Below are 15,646 nucleotides of genomic sequence, written 5' to 3' on the forward strand. Positions count from 1 at the left end.
CACTCTTGATGTTGTACATTTTATGGGTTTTGGCAAACGTATCATGACATGTATCCATCATTATTGTATTATACAGAATTGTTTCATCACACTAAAAATCCTCTGTGCTCTGCCTATTCATCCCTCCTTCTGTCTTCACTCCTAGAAACCCTGATCTTTTTGCTGTCTCCATAATTTTTTCCAGAATGTCATCAAGTTGGAATCATACAGTATGTAGCTTTTTCAGATTGGCCCTTTTCACTTAACAATACACATTTAAAATTCTTCCATGTCTTTTCATGGCTTGATAGCTCATTTATTTTTATTTTTAGTTTATTATTATTTTTAAGCTCATTTCTTTTTAGTGCTGAATAATATTCCATTGTTTAGATGTACCACACTTTATTTATACATTCAACCACTGAGGGAAATCTTGGTTGTTTCCAAGTTTTGGCAATTATGAATAAAGCTGCTATAAACATCCACGTGCAGATTTTTGTGTGGACATAAGTTTCCAACTCCTTTTGGTAAATACCAATAAGCATGATAGCTGGATCATATAGTAAGAGTATGTTTGGTTTTATAAGAAACTGTAAACTGTCTTTCAAAGTGGTTGTACCATTTTGCGTTATCACCAACAATTTCCAACAGTTGCTGTGTATCTTTGTCAGCATTTGGTGTTGTCAAGGTTCCAGATTTTGACAATTCTGATAGGTGTGTACTGGTATCTCATTGTTTTAATTTGCATTTCCTTGATGACAAGTGTGGAGAATATTTTCATATGCTTATTTGCCATCTGTATGTCTTTGGTGAAGTGTTCAGGTCTTTTGCCCATTTTTTAAAAAGATTTTATTTATTTATTTGACAGAGAGAGAGAAAGAAAGCACACAATCAGGGGGAGCTGCAGAGGGAGAGGGAGACAGGGAGCCCGATGTGGGGGCTCCATCCCAGGACTCTGGGATCCTGACCTGAGCTGAAGGCAGACACTTAACCAACTGAGCCACCCAGGTACCCCTGCCCATTTTTAAAATAATTTGTTCATTTTCTTATTGTTGAATTTTAGGAGTTCTTTGTATATTTTGGATAATAGTCCTTTATCAGGTATCTCTTTTGCAAGTATTTTCTCCCAGTCTGTGGCTTGTCTTCCTTGGTCTATTTTTAATAATTCACTTTGAATTGAAAATATGCTTCGCATTGTATCTAACCAATAAATGTTCTCACATCTATATACACCTAAGAGAAAATGTTTAACTGTTAGAGTACAGTTGTTTTCTGATGCTAAAAGACACATGTTCTTAGTTTACAGAAGTAATTAGTCACCCACATACAAAAAAACAAACAAAGAAACAAATGAAATCTATGTCTATCCATAACAAAGAGTTTGGGAACCTCAGCCAGAGTCAATATTTTAGAAATTTAGCTAGAATCTTTTGTTTTTTTAAATGCTTAATAGAAAATTGAAGAAATTGACTCTCATGGACCAGACAGGTCAGGAATCAGCTTACCTCAGCAAGACTGAAAATTTAGAGGTAGATTTCTAGCACTCCACTCAATATTGCAGCAATCATCCTCTTATCACCCACCCCACCTACCCTTCACAATATCCACCTTTCTTACCACTACCAGGGGAATCATTCCTTTGGGGTCTAGAATCCATTCACTGAACTGCTCCTGCAGAGCCTGCTTCCGTGTATTGGCCACCTGGACTTTGACTTCTGTTATGCATTGTCTTTGTTCTCGTTTCTGTTTAATACTCTCCTTCATCTTGCTTATTCTAAAGGACGTTGAAATAAAAGACATATTGAGTTAAGACCATTGAATTTCATTCAGATTGTTCAAATGGCAGAAAAGAATAATTCAGAGCCTTATTTAAACTTTGTTTCTATCTTTAAAAAAAATAAATAAGGGGTGCCTGGATAGCTCAGTCAGCTAAGTGGCCGCCTTCGGTTCAGGTCATGATCGAGCCCCACATCTGGCTTTCCCTGCTTCTCCCTCTCCCTCTGCCTGCTGCTTCCCCTGCTTGTGTTCTCTCTCTCTCTCAAATAAAGAAATAAAATATTTTTTAAAATAATAAATAAATAAATAAAAGAGGCGCCTGGTTGGCTCAGTCGTTTAAGCCTCTAACTCTTGATTTCAGCTCAGGTGGTAATCTCAGGGTCATGAGATTGGGCCTGCGTGTAGCTCCATGATCAGTGCGGAGTCTGCTTAAGATTCTCTCTCCCTCACCTCTTCCCCTCCTGCTTGTGCTCTCTCCCTTTCTCTCTCTCAAATGAATAAATAAATCTTAAAAATAAAAATAAAAATAAAAATAAACTTTGTTCCTGTCTTTACGCCATGAGATCTTCCTTTTTTTTTTTTTTTAAGATTTTATTTATTTATTTGAGAGAGAGAGAGAGAGCACAGAGTGAGAGGGATAGGGACAAGCAGACTCCCTGCTGAGCACAGAGCCTAATTCAAGGTTCGATCCCAGGACCCTGAGATCATGACCTGGGCCGAGGGCAGACTCTAAACCAACTGAGCCACCCAGGCTCCCCCCATGAGATCTTTCTTGATTTAGGCCTGAAGTGACCCTTCCTCCCCCAAGCACTTACTGAATTTGGCTAAATCATAGGCTGTCATCTAGTATTATTTGACTTTTTATAGAGGTGGGCCTTATTTTACCCAACAAAATACCATACGTAAGAAGTACTAAAAATAAACCTAAAAGCTGCCACATAGACCTAAAAGCAAAGCCGAATGCACTAAAGTCTTATAGTGGTGGGCTCTCTGTTCTCTGGACACAGAAATCATCTGGAAAGATTCTAATTCCAAGTCTAGAGTGGAAGCCTAGAAGCTGCATTTATAACCAGCATTTTAGGTAATTCTGATGCCTCAGATCAAACTTCTGATTTCTGTCTAGGAATATGTATTTCCTTTAAATATCTAGAGTCAAACACTTTGACAGCCTCTAAGCATAATAGTTATCCGTATATTCAGATAGAGCTACATCTCCCGCGTTGGGAATGGAGAAAGTATCATGATTTTAATTGTTCCCATATTCATCATCCCTATTAGGACTTCAAAACCTCTGAACTGGTTTTGATTGAAACACCAAAATGACTTAGAATAATCAAAATAGCTGCTGGTTTCAAATACAATTTGTTTGAAGCAGGTCTTCATCTTTCAAAGAAAAAAACTAAGGTGATCTGACAGATTTAGAAATGCAAAAGACTTTTCAGGTAGGACTAGCAAATTGGATACCTCTAATAATCCAAAAGAATCAGTCAAAATCTGTCATTTCTTTATTATGCCCATATAAGGCCTTCAAAATTCTCGAGGTAAATAGGCCTTCAAAAATAAACTTTGAAGCTTGAAAATAAAAATAGGCAAGTGGCTTAATAGTACAGAAGGACCTGTTTCTGAGCTGCTGGAAGATTAATTAGGATTTTAAAGGAAGTGCTAAGTTTCTCTGATGCAAATGCGAAGCAGCCAAACCTCCACCACTGATCTCAGTTCCGCCAGTCCCTTCTCTGCTGGCTCTCTGGTCCTTCCACCACTCTTCCTACCTCTGTTGCTTTACCTATCTCCTCCTCTCCTTCTTTCCCTTTTTTCCTCTCTCTATACAGCATTCTCCCCAGTTCCTATCTTCATTCTTCTTTTTTAAAGATTTTATTTATTTACCTGAGAGAGAGAGTGAGAGAGAGAGACAGAGATCACAAGACCTGAGAGAGAGAGACAGAGATCACAAGCAAGGGGGAGGGGTAGAGGGAGAAGCAGACACCCACCCCCACCCCCCTGCCGAGCAGGGAGCCCAATGTGGGCTAGATCCCAGGACTCTGGGATCACAACCTGAGCCAAAGGCAGACTGCTTAACCGACTCAGCCATCCAGGCACCCTCTATCTTCATTCTTACATGACTTTCTATTCTTTGTATCTTTCCTCTAGGCTTTTCTCATTATTCATTCAAACACTCACTTACTCACTAAGTCAGTCACTTATTCATTTGTTATGCAAACATTTCTTGGGCACCTGCTATGGATGCTGCCATTATAAAGCTTAGGGTCCAATGCAGAACAAGAAAAGTAAATAATATTGCATAGTAAGTACTGGGTATCTCCAAATTCTCATGTGTACCAATCACTGAAATACAAAAAAATGGATGAATAAAACTGGTTTCTGTCATGTTTCCATCTGCCTAAAATACTTTTCTCCCTCTCTGTGTTTCACTAGATCCTCCACATCTGCTCAGACATCACTTCCTCCCTCTTATTAATAAAGAAACAAAACCTCGTTTGTATTTCAGAGCCACTGTACATGAGACTCCAAATATAATCCAAATGGATTTTAAATTGATTATTCAGGGAATGAATAAAATTTCTCTTCTGTGGTCTGCATTATCTCATGAGGATATATATGTACATCAATCAACAGAACTTTATAGCATGCAAAACCCTTAACTTTGCATAATGTAGGGTAGACATAAACTACAAACAGATTCTAAGTATAAATCCACATTTAAAATGTGGTAAAATGCAAAAATGGTCACAAATTCTTTCCATTCCTGTGCATATGTCCATTTGTAGGCAATGTGATTTTGCAGCTTCTCCCATTAAGAGATAGAATCTATTTCTGCATCCTTTGTGTCTGACTGTGGCCAAGTGACTTGCTTTGGCTAATGGGCCATTAGCAAACATGATGCAAGCAGAAAGTTGAAAAATGTTATCAATTATATCACAACAAAACTGGAAAAAAAAAGAAAAGAAAAAGAAAAATGTTTGAACATTGGGGCTAGCCCTTTTTTATTGAACTTAGAAGCCCTTCCACCACCACCTTGGAAATGGGCCTGCGGGATGATGATCCAGTTACCTCCATTATTTTTGTAAACAGCCAACATCTTACTGCAATGTATGAGTGAGTCCAATTGATACCATGTGGAGCAGAGATGAGCCATAAGCTCAGCCCAAAGTTATCAATCTACAAAATCATGAGCAAATAAATTATTATTGATTTAGGCCACCAAGTTTTGAGGCATTTTGTTATGTAGCAAAAGCTAAATAAGAAAACTTTCCCCATCTTAATAAGTGTTTTTGAGGTGTTTTAAAGAAAAACACAGTATAAATCTAACTGGTTACAAAATAGAAGTAGGAGCACTTGGGTGGCTCAGTTGGTTAAGCGTCCAACTCTTGATTTTGGCTTAGGTCATGATCTCAGGGTCGTGAGATCAAGCCCCATGTTGGGCTCCATGCTGGGCATGGAGCCTGCTTAAGATTCTCTCTTCCTCTTCCTCTACCCCTTCTCCCCCCCAAAAATAGAAGTAAAAATATTCCCTATCCTAGTTATGACAATCCAAATTCTATTCATTCATTCAAGCAGTACAAGGAATATCTTCCTCTCATAACAGCATTTGCCTTTATTATATTAAAACTGAATGTTGTATTTCATCAAAATCAGTTTTAACCAGCTTATGTGAGAACTGACCATAAACTTTGAGTGACCCCAGTATACCATTAACTGGACCTAATTGAAGACTCTTTTTGGTCTGTTGAACAACGGGACTTGTTTTAATCAATCATATACAAACATATGGACTCATTCTGTCCTATACAGTGTGATAGTTTTCAGTTTTTATAAGTATAAACATTATAAATCTCCCTAACACTTTTTAAAACTCCTGAATTTTCCCCCTCTGCAAACTAGTCAGTGAATTCTTCATGGCTGTATATTGTCTTGCCTGGCAAGTTAATAAATTCAGTTTTTGTTTGTTTTTAAGTTCTGGTGATCTTAGTTTCAAAAAGCTAAACTGGACTTCTTGCCATTCCAGGAGGATGTCCATATTATTTCTGTCATGAGTATTCCTATAAAAATGCATATATGACATGTGTCTACTTAATTATTATACTTACTTAATTCTAGTATTTTGTATATTCAACAGATATCTTATTATGAAATGAGGTTCCTGATGAAAGATGTAATAGCTTAAGAAAAATGTAAGTTACTGGTTAATCAATGATATTTGAACAGATTAGACCTATTTAGAATTTTATAAAATGATGAAAAACATTTATCATAGCTTCCCCATTAAATACTGATAATTAATTCCAGAGATTTCAAAATCACCCCAAATTAAGACATACATTATAATAATCATATGTATCTAAAGACAAAAACAAAAAAGCAAAACACACACACACAAGAAAACTTTCATCATGAAAACAAAAACAGGATTAGAATAAGTTAATTCATTTAACAAATACTTAGTGAGCATTACTTACACAATGCAACATTAGATACCAGAGAAGTGAAGATGAATATGACCAACAGTTCCTGCTTACATTATAGCAGGGGAAACAACCATTACAATTGTGATCAATACAGTAAAGGAGAAATACATGATGCAATGAGAGAGCATATAAGAGAACAATTTCACAGTGAAGTGGTATGTGAGCTAAACTGGAAAGGACTGGTAGTATAAAATGAAGAGGAAGGAGAAGAATGATACAGAGGGAATGACATACAAGACCCTGATATGGAAAGAAGCATAATATGTTTGAAGAACTGAAAGTAATCCTATGTGCTTGGAGTATAGAATGTGAGAAGAAAAGAGGCAGCAGCCAAGTAAGTTAGGGACCAGGTAGGTCATACAAGGAAAGTCTTATAGGCCTAGTTAGGGATTTTAGTCTTTATCCTAAGACTAAATGGAGACCATTGAAAGGTTCCACATTTGGGAAAAACACGGTAAGATTAACTTTTTTTTTTATACTCTATATAGAAAACCCGAAAAACCCACCAAAAAATTGCTAGAACTGATACAGGAATTCAGCAAAGTCACAGGATATAAAATCAATGCACAGAAGTCCGTTGCATTTCTGTACACCAATAATGAAGCAGCAGAAAGAGAAATCAAGGAATTGATCCCATTTACAAGTGCACCCAAACCATAAGATACCTAGGAATAAACCTAGCCAAAGAGGTAAAAAGATCTCTACTCTGAAAACTATAGAACACTTATTAAAGAAATTGAAGAAGACACAAAGAAATGGAAAAACATTCCATGCTCATGGATTGGAAGAACAAATATTGTTAAAATGTCTATACTAGCCAAAGCAATCTACACATTCAGTGCAATCCCTATCAAAATAACACCAGCATTTTCACAGAGCTGGACACACAATCCTAAAATTTGTATGGAACCAGAAAAGACCCCAAATAACCAAAGGAATGTTGGAAAAGAAAACCAAGCTGGAGGCATCACAATTCTGGACTTCAAGTTCTATTACAAAGCTTTAATCATCAAGACAGTATGGTACTGGCACAAAAACAGACACATAGATCAATGGAACAGAGTAAAGAACCCAGAAATGGACCTTCAACTCTATGGTCAACTAATCTTTGACAAAGCAGGAAAGAATATACAATGGAAAAAAAGTGTCTTCAACAAATGGTGTTGGGAAAATTGGACAGCCACATGCAGAAGAATGAAACTGGACCACTTCCTTACACCACACACAAAAAAAATAAATTCAAAATGGATGAACGACCTAAATGTGAGAAAGGAATCCATCAAAATCCTTGAGGAGAACGCAGGCAGCAACCTCTGTGACCTCAGCTGATGCAACTTCTTACTAGACATGTCTCTGGGGGCAAGAGAAACAAAAGCAAAAATGAACTATTGGGACTTCATCAAGATAAAATCTTCTGCACAGCAAAGGGAACAATCAACAAAACCAAAAGACAACCTACAGAATGGGAGAAGATATTTGCAAATGACATATTGGATAAAGGGCTAGTATCCAAAATCTATAAAGAACTTATCAAACTCAACACCCAAAAAAATAAAAAATCCAGTTAAGAAATGGGCAGAAGATTAACCTTTTTAAAAAATCACTTCAGTTACAAGTAATGAATAGACTGCGAGAAGTCAAGAGTGAATGGAAACATACTAATTAGGAGACTGTTGCAATAGTACAGGTGAGACCTGATAGTAGCTTAGACTAGGGTGAAAACAGCAGGGAACGTCAGAAATGAGCAAATTTGAGAGGAGGTAAAATCAACAGAACTGATGAAAAGTGCATAGTGAGGAAGCAGAAAGTGTCAAGATTCATCCCTTGGGTTTGGGCTTGAAAATCTTGATGCAAAACCAAGAAAGACAATGACTTGAAACTGAAGTGCTTGTGAAATATCCAATATACAGATACTGAATAAATAGTTACACATACTGGTATGAAGCTCAAAAAAGGCATTTGGACTAGAGATATAAATCTAAGAGCATGAAGGTATAGATGGTAACTGAAGTCATGTGTTGGAATGACAGCGCTCAAGGATGATTTTGGAGTGACTGGAGAACCACGACTTAAGGAATCTTACTATTTGAAGATCAGATGGCAGAGAATGAGCCAGCACAGGATGCTGAGAAGGACTAAAAAGAGGTAGAAGGAAAACAAGTAAAGAATAATAACATGGAAGGGAAAGGAAAGAGTATCTCAAGGAGGAAATGGTCAACATCATTGAATACTGGTAAGAGGCCAAGTAAGATGAGGATTGCAAACTTCCATTGGGCCTAAAAACATGGAGAACATTGTGATCTCAGTAAGTGACATTTATTGAAGAGAGCCTGGAATGAGGGCCAGATAGAACAGATTGAGAAATGTGTTGGAAGCGGGGAAAATGTATATGGACACCTACTTTGATAAATTTAGCTATGTTTTAGTTATATTTCTTCAACTCAAGTGTGTAAGTTCCTCATGACAAGAACCAAATTTTGTATTTTCTCCCTATAAGGTATGGTTCAACATTGAGCACTTGGTAGTTATGCAACAAATACTGATTAACTGAGTGAAGACTCCTCAATAAATCTAAGTTATTAATTAATTTATCTAACAAATAGTTATTGATATTTGTTAGATAACAAATATCTAAAACATAGATATGATAGAAAAATAGTCCTTGTCTTCAAAGAGATTATGGGGAGGTAAATCAACAATTACATTATAATGTGCTAAAGGCTGACATGAGCCTACAGGTACTCCAGGAATATAAAGAAAGAGTACCCAACCCAAAGCAGATGTGACAGTAGGTATCCCAGAGGAAGTGATACTAGGGCTGAGAGAGAGAGAGGGCAAGAGCAAGCGCAGGGGTGGGGGTGGGGCATAGAGCATCCTAAGCAGTTTCTGTGCTGAGTGCTGAGCCTGATCTCACAATCCTGATCTGGACCTGAGTCAAAACCAAGAGTCTGACCTTCAACAGACTGCACCACCCAGGCGCCCAGATACTTGCGCCAATTCTTGAAGCACAGGAAAAATTGTCCAGTGAGAAAAAATAGGGGAATGATGTTCTAGACATAGAAAGCTGGCACTCTGCATTAGAGGAGAGGGCATCTGGCTAGTGGTTTTGATTAGCTGATATGTAAGAAATAATAAAATTGATGTGCATAAAGAATGCAGCCTATCTGGCCCAGATGAGCGAAGTCAGGGCTTGATGGTCTGAGTTCAATATCACTACATGCTGGGTACATCAGATCTAGTGCCTGCAAGTTTTGAAGCTGGCCTTGACGGTGAAGATTTCTATTTCCAAATGAGGTAGTTGAGTTCCAATTGAACCACCTTCCTGGAAGAGTATGAGCAAGGCAGAGGGCATTTCCCACTGGAGTCCTGGAAAGCATCTGTTTTGATGGTATAGGACTGAGGTAGGGCAGAGGATATACAAATCAATGCAGTAGCCCATAAGGTCTTCAGTCTGTTCTCTTCTATAAACAGAAAAAATCCTATTTTCTTCTGAGGATAACAGTTACTGGATAGTTTAAAATGAATCAATAGTTTTATCTGGCAAATCCCAGGAATTTCTGGACATCTTGGACAGTCTTACTCTAGGACCACCACACTTTGTCAGACATTATACCAGATATCCAGCCCCAGCTGCAGTGAACTTGACTCAGGAACTTCACCTCAGTCTTTTTAACGTTAGGAATGTCCTATGCCACTGATCAGGACCACAGACTCATTCAACATCAAGTTGCAGGGTGTGTGTGTTTGTAGGATATTAGGATAACATCCAAGGAGACCATGATTTCTCAGTCCACAAGTACTTCAATTTCTAAGTACTTCATAAATACACATATACACATACACATATGTGTGGTTTAGAGATGGATATGAAATTAGCCCATGTATATACATTATTATTATGCTTTGGGTTGAATAAAAGTAGAACCTGTTTGATGAAGTCCTACCACACACCATTGGGTAGAATAGTCATTCAAACCCTATAAAAAAAAGCATTCTCCTTATCTAGCCACTCACTTTTGGCATAACCTGTTTTACTGGATTGGTAAACTATGATATTCAATACAAATTGGCAAAATGGTTGATATTAATAATATCTCCTTGGGAGAAGCACCTATGGGATTTCTTAAGCACTAAGGTTTGGCTCACTAAACAGGTGACAGCTGGTGTGGAGTATGAGCAGACAGACATCTGTCTAGGAAGTCACTGTCTCCTGGCAACTGAAGAAGATCCATATCAAGGATGAAACATTCCCTTACTCTTGCCAAGTCCTGGTAGCTGGTGTATTGTAAGCATAAGTTAGACATTTGGGGGTTTGTTTGTTTGTTTTATAGTGAAAAATTATATTTAAAAGGCTTAAAATAAGAAAGAAGTCATAAGGGGCATCTGGGTGGCTCAGTCGTTAAGCGTCTGCCTTCGGCTCAGGTCATGATCCCAGGATCCTGGGATCGAGCTCCCTGCTCGGCAGGAAGCCTGCTTCTCCCTCTCCCACTCCCCCTGCTTGTGTTCCCTCTCTCGCTGTGTCTCTCTCTGTCAAATAAATAAATAAATAATCTTTAAAAAAAAAAAAGAAGTCATAAAAAATGATAGAACTAAAACTCACCTATTATATCCATAGATGTAAATATGCTAAAATCTACCTATTAAAAAAAGGATTCTGATCGAATTATAAAACAAAGAGCATTCTACATTGTATATTCTGTACATAGAGAAAGCACTAAATTAAAATTACTGAGAAAATTTGAAAATAAAAGAATGAACAAAAATATTCTATGAAAATACATATAAAAGAAAGTAGGGGTTACAATGTTCTTATCAGATGAGATTAAATTCTGGAAAATAATTACAAAGATGATACTTTATAAAGAGTGCACTATACAGTGAAGGTTTTACAATATGCCCAACTTACATGTACAATTTGGCCAAAATTGTTGGAAGTTGCAAGTGAGAAGGGTGATGGGGTTTGTTTTTGGAAACACACAAAGTAAGCACGTTGAAGTAAATTGACAAACCCTTTGTAGATACCACATTCTAATAGAAACACAATGGATGTTGTCATACAGTCCGCGTAAGTTCTTTGAACACTGTACATGAGTTAACTTGTAGGGAATTATCAAGTAAAAAAATTAATTATTAAGTAAAATAAAGGCCTGTGTCTCTTTCCCTTTTAGTTTTTACTTGGCTTGTGTATCCTTAATGCTTGAGCACTTATACTAACTTATTTTTCTCCTTTATGTAGCTATGGTGGAGAAAGTAATTCTATGCAAAATTTTGTCATGATTTTTTCTCTTTGTGCGTTAAATGTTCCATTATTAGTCCATAAGTGTAATAAAGAATTGTCACAGGAAAAACGCCAAAAAGATATTTCAATGTGCAGCACAGACTCCATAGTAATTATGAAATAAACAACAGATGTAGGGATCAGAGATCATTAGCAAGCCAGAACCTGGTATGCATCACTAGAACTTCCACACAGGAAAAGATCCAAGTTTTTGCCTTGGGTCTCAGATCTACTTCCTAGTTCATTTGAACTCTCATCTAGGATAAGGACTATGTATCAGGACTGGTGGAGAAAAGTGAGGAAATTTATAGTATAATAGGCCCCGCTTCTCTGGAATAGTATGAAGTTCTAACATTAATAATAATAGTATTTGTCATTTTCAAAAATTTGTAATTTAGTTTTTAAATTACATCAGTGTACTTTTTTTACTGTTTAAATTTTTTATTTTTTTAAATATCATATAGTAAAATTGACCTTTCTGGGACATAGTTGTATAAATTTAAACACGTGTAAATATGTTAACCATCACCATAATCAGGCTATTGAAAGTTTGTAATCCTATTCTATTTTTTTTTTAAGATTTTATTTATTTATTTGAGAGAGAGAGAGAGAGAGAGAGAGTGACAGAGAGCATAAGCAGGGAAAAGAGGGAGAAACAGTTTCCCCGCTGAGCAGGGAGCCCAACTTGGGGCTCGATCCCAGGACCCTGGGATCATGACTTGAGCTGAAGGTGGACGCTCAACCAACTGAGCCACCCAGGCGCCCCTGTAATCCTATTTTAAAAGCAAATACTTTTCAGGGGCACCTGACTGGCTTAGTTCTTAGAGCAAGACTCTTGATCTCAGGGTTTTAAGTTCAAGCCCCATGTTGGGTGTAGAGATTACTTAAAAACAAAATCTTAAAAATAAAAGTTAAAAAAAGAACAAATACTTTTCTTTTTTTTTTTTAAGATTTTATTTATTTATTTGAGAGAGAGAGTGACAGAGAGCATGAGCATGGGAGTGGGGGAGAGGGATAAGCAGATTCCCCACTGAGCAGGGAGCCCAATGCAGGCCTGGATCCCAGACCCTGGGATCATGACCTGAGCCAAAGGCAGTCGCTTAACCAACTGAGCCACCCAGGCACCCCAACAAATACTTTTCATTATCAATTCAAAATAAAGCAGTTGTGACTTATAAAATATGCATTCCCAAGCATGGAAGGAATCAGGAGTCAGAGAGAAAAGTTACTGAAAAAAGATGTTAAAAGAAAAGAAAATATGAAGAAAAGCAAAATGACACAAACATAATCTTACCAGTTTTGCAAAATAACATGTAAGAATTAAAGTCCACTTCAATTCTTAATCTGTCATTCAGAAACTCTGATGAAAAGCAATAAAAGTATAATACATATGTAAAACTTACAAACAACAGTGATATTTTATTTTTCAGACAAGAGGCTACCACTATAAAAATTGTCCCAAATCAGTAAGGAATATCTTCTCTATCTATTGTTCTTAGACCCCACACAGAAACAAATCCCTTTTTATCCAGAGTAGTCAGATGAAAATTTTTTGGACCAGGTTGAGGCAAATGGGTACTATAACATCATCATGAGAGGATAAAGTCTTGACAAACCAAACAAAAACTGTATTCATCTTTTTTCTTGAATATAAATAAGAAAAACTCTCATTCCTAATATAAATGGACTTCTCCAAAACTCTCTAATGGATTAAAGATGACACAAACGATATAGTTCAGAGAATTTAAAAGCAAGACCATTTTAGCTAAGATTGCTGTGTATCCAAGCTTTAAGTTAATAGGTATTGGGCTGTTGTAAACATCCCTAGGATTTCTGAATATTCTGCAGATGCCTGACACTGTCTTATGTTGATCTATAGATCTTGAATTTTTGCCAGAAAGAGATAAAGCCCTAATCCTGACAAACTAGGCAAACAAAGCATCTTTGATTACTTTAACTCTTGCATGAAATTCCTACAACAGTATTGCTCCAATAGAAACTAGGGCTCTGGGACACCTGGCTGGCTCAGTCGCAAGAGCATATGACTCTTGATTTCGGGGTTGTGTGTTTGAGTCCCACCTGGGGTATAGAGATTACTTAAACAAATTAAAAAAAAAAAACTAAAAAAGAAAATGAAAGAAAGAAAGAAGGAAAGAAAGAAAGAAAATAGGGCTCTTATCAAGCTTCAAATGACTCTAAATATTCAAACTCCCAATTCAAGAAGTGAGACAAACTAACCCTCTTGTGTCATGTTATTTGCTGGCAATGAAACCTAGACCAGAGTCCTGGTGTGCCCATTACTATTCTTATTACAGATATTGATAAATGCCTACTTTTATGTACTGATCGAGATTTACATATCCCTAATAGGAGGAAGTATATATCAATATATTCATTTACAGCCTTGACATCAGTTCCCAAATTTTAAGTATTTTTATGGCAGTAGATCTAAATACAAATCTAATTTATTGCTCTGCAAGAACAGATGGTGAACAGAAATGTTCTTTAAGCTATTTATTAAATTTAATGACACTGCTCCCTATTGCTGTTGGAACTTTTCACTAGTACTAAAACTCCTTTAATTTGGTTTCTCTACATAATTGGTTTTGAAGCTTTTTTTTAGGGTGCATAATAACCTCCTGTGGAACTTGTTCTCAATTCATGCCTGAAGGTTCTGATTCAGAAGATCTGAGGAAGAAGCTAGGAATCTGCACTTCTAACCAAGCATCCAGGTAATCCTGATGTCATTCGTAGGCAACCACACTCTGAGAAAGACTGTTACAACTGAAAATTAAAATTCCATGTCCACATATAAAATAAAACAAAAGAAGAGTTTTGTACATATCTCTTACTTTATTCTAGTGGTATATATGTACCTAATTTCAAAAGAATTGTTATTCTAGGGGTGCCTGGGTGGCTCAGTGAAGCGTCTGCCTTCGGTTCAGGTCGTGATCCCGGGGTCCTGGGATCGAGTCCCACATCGGGCTCCCTGCTCAGCGGGAAGCCTGCTTCTCCCTCTCCCATTCCCCTGCTTGTGTTCCCTCTCTCACTGTGTCTCTCTCTCTCAAATAAATAAATAAAATCTTAAAAAAAACAAAAGAATTGCTATTCTAAAGCTTCTGATTAGTTGCTTACCCTATAGGAAGAACACAAAAAAGAAATCACAAAGAATTTTAGGTTCTTTTATAAATTTTAGTATAAGTATTCATGCCAGAAGATATTAGAAGGAAAGTATGAAGATTCAGGAAGAGCATCAGACATTCAAAGTATCTTATTTTTGTTTTGTTTTGTTTTGGTTTTTGGTTTTTGTTTTTTTGTTTTAAGATCTGGAAGAGACCTAGATGTTATCTAGACTAGGGCTTAGGGCCCAAACTGACCTGCTACCTGGTATTATACCGCTCAACAGCTAAGATTGGCTGTTACATTTTAAAATAGTTTTTAAAGGGGCGCCTGGGTGGCTCAGTCGTTAAGCGTCTGCCTTCGGCTCAGGTCATGATCCAGAGTCCTGGGATCGAGCCCCACATCGGGCTCCCTGCTCTGCGGGAAGCCTGCTTCTCCCTCTGCCACTCCCCCTGCTTGTGTTCCCTCTCTCACTGTGTCTCTTTCTTCAAATAAATAAATAAAATCTTTAAAAAAAATAATAAAATAAAATAAAATAGTTTTTAAAAATCAAAATAAGAATAATATTTTGTGGCATGGTAGAAAATTTATGACACATTTTAGTATTCATAAGTAAAATGTTGTTAGAACACAGCCATGCTTATTCATTTACATATTGTGTATAACTACTTTTGTAATACAACAGCAAAATTGAGTAGCTGTGACTCAATTTTCCAGGAAAAAAACATTTAATTTTTATGTAATCAAGTTTAGCAATATTTTCATGATTTTGAGTCATGGTTAAAAAGGCTTTTCTCTGGTAATAAAGGAACTTAATCCCTGGTTTCTCCCAGTTGTTGCATGGTTTCATTTATCATATACACATACTTAGAAGGATATGTTTTATGGACAAAAAATCTGCAAATAAATCTAGTAGCTCTTTTATTGGGATTGTTGGTATTATTATTTTGAAGCTATTTTATGTAAATTGTAGGATAAGACAAGTAATTGTCAATGTTGTTAGGAGCCA

General features: G+C 36.8%; 1 protein-coding gene across 1 annotated transcript in view; it reads right to left on the bottom strand.

The window, feature by feature from the left end:
- EFCAB5 (EF-hand calcium binding domain 5) overlaps window positions 1-15,646 on the bottom strand; it is a 125,947-nt gene that overhangs the window by 99,745 nt on the left and 10,556 nt on the right. Inside the window, exon 3 of the mRNA XM_078066365.1 lies at window positions 1,597-1,753. Coding sequence (XP_077922491.1) covers window positions 1,597-1,753 — 157 coding nt within the window. The remainder of the gene's footprint in view (window positions 1-1,596; window positions 1,754-15,646) is intronic.

The sequence above is a fragment of the Halichoerus grypus genome, chromosome 2, assembly GCF_964656455.1.
Source record: "Halichoerus grypus chromosome 2, mHalGry1.hap1.1, whole genome shotgun sequence".
NCBI classification, from domain to species: domain Eukaryota; kingdom Metazoa; phylum Chordata; class Mammalia; order Carnivora; family Phocidae; genus Halichoerus; species Halichoerus grypus.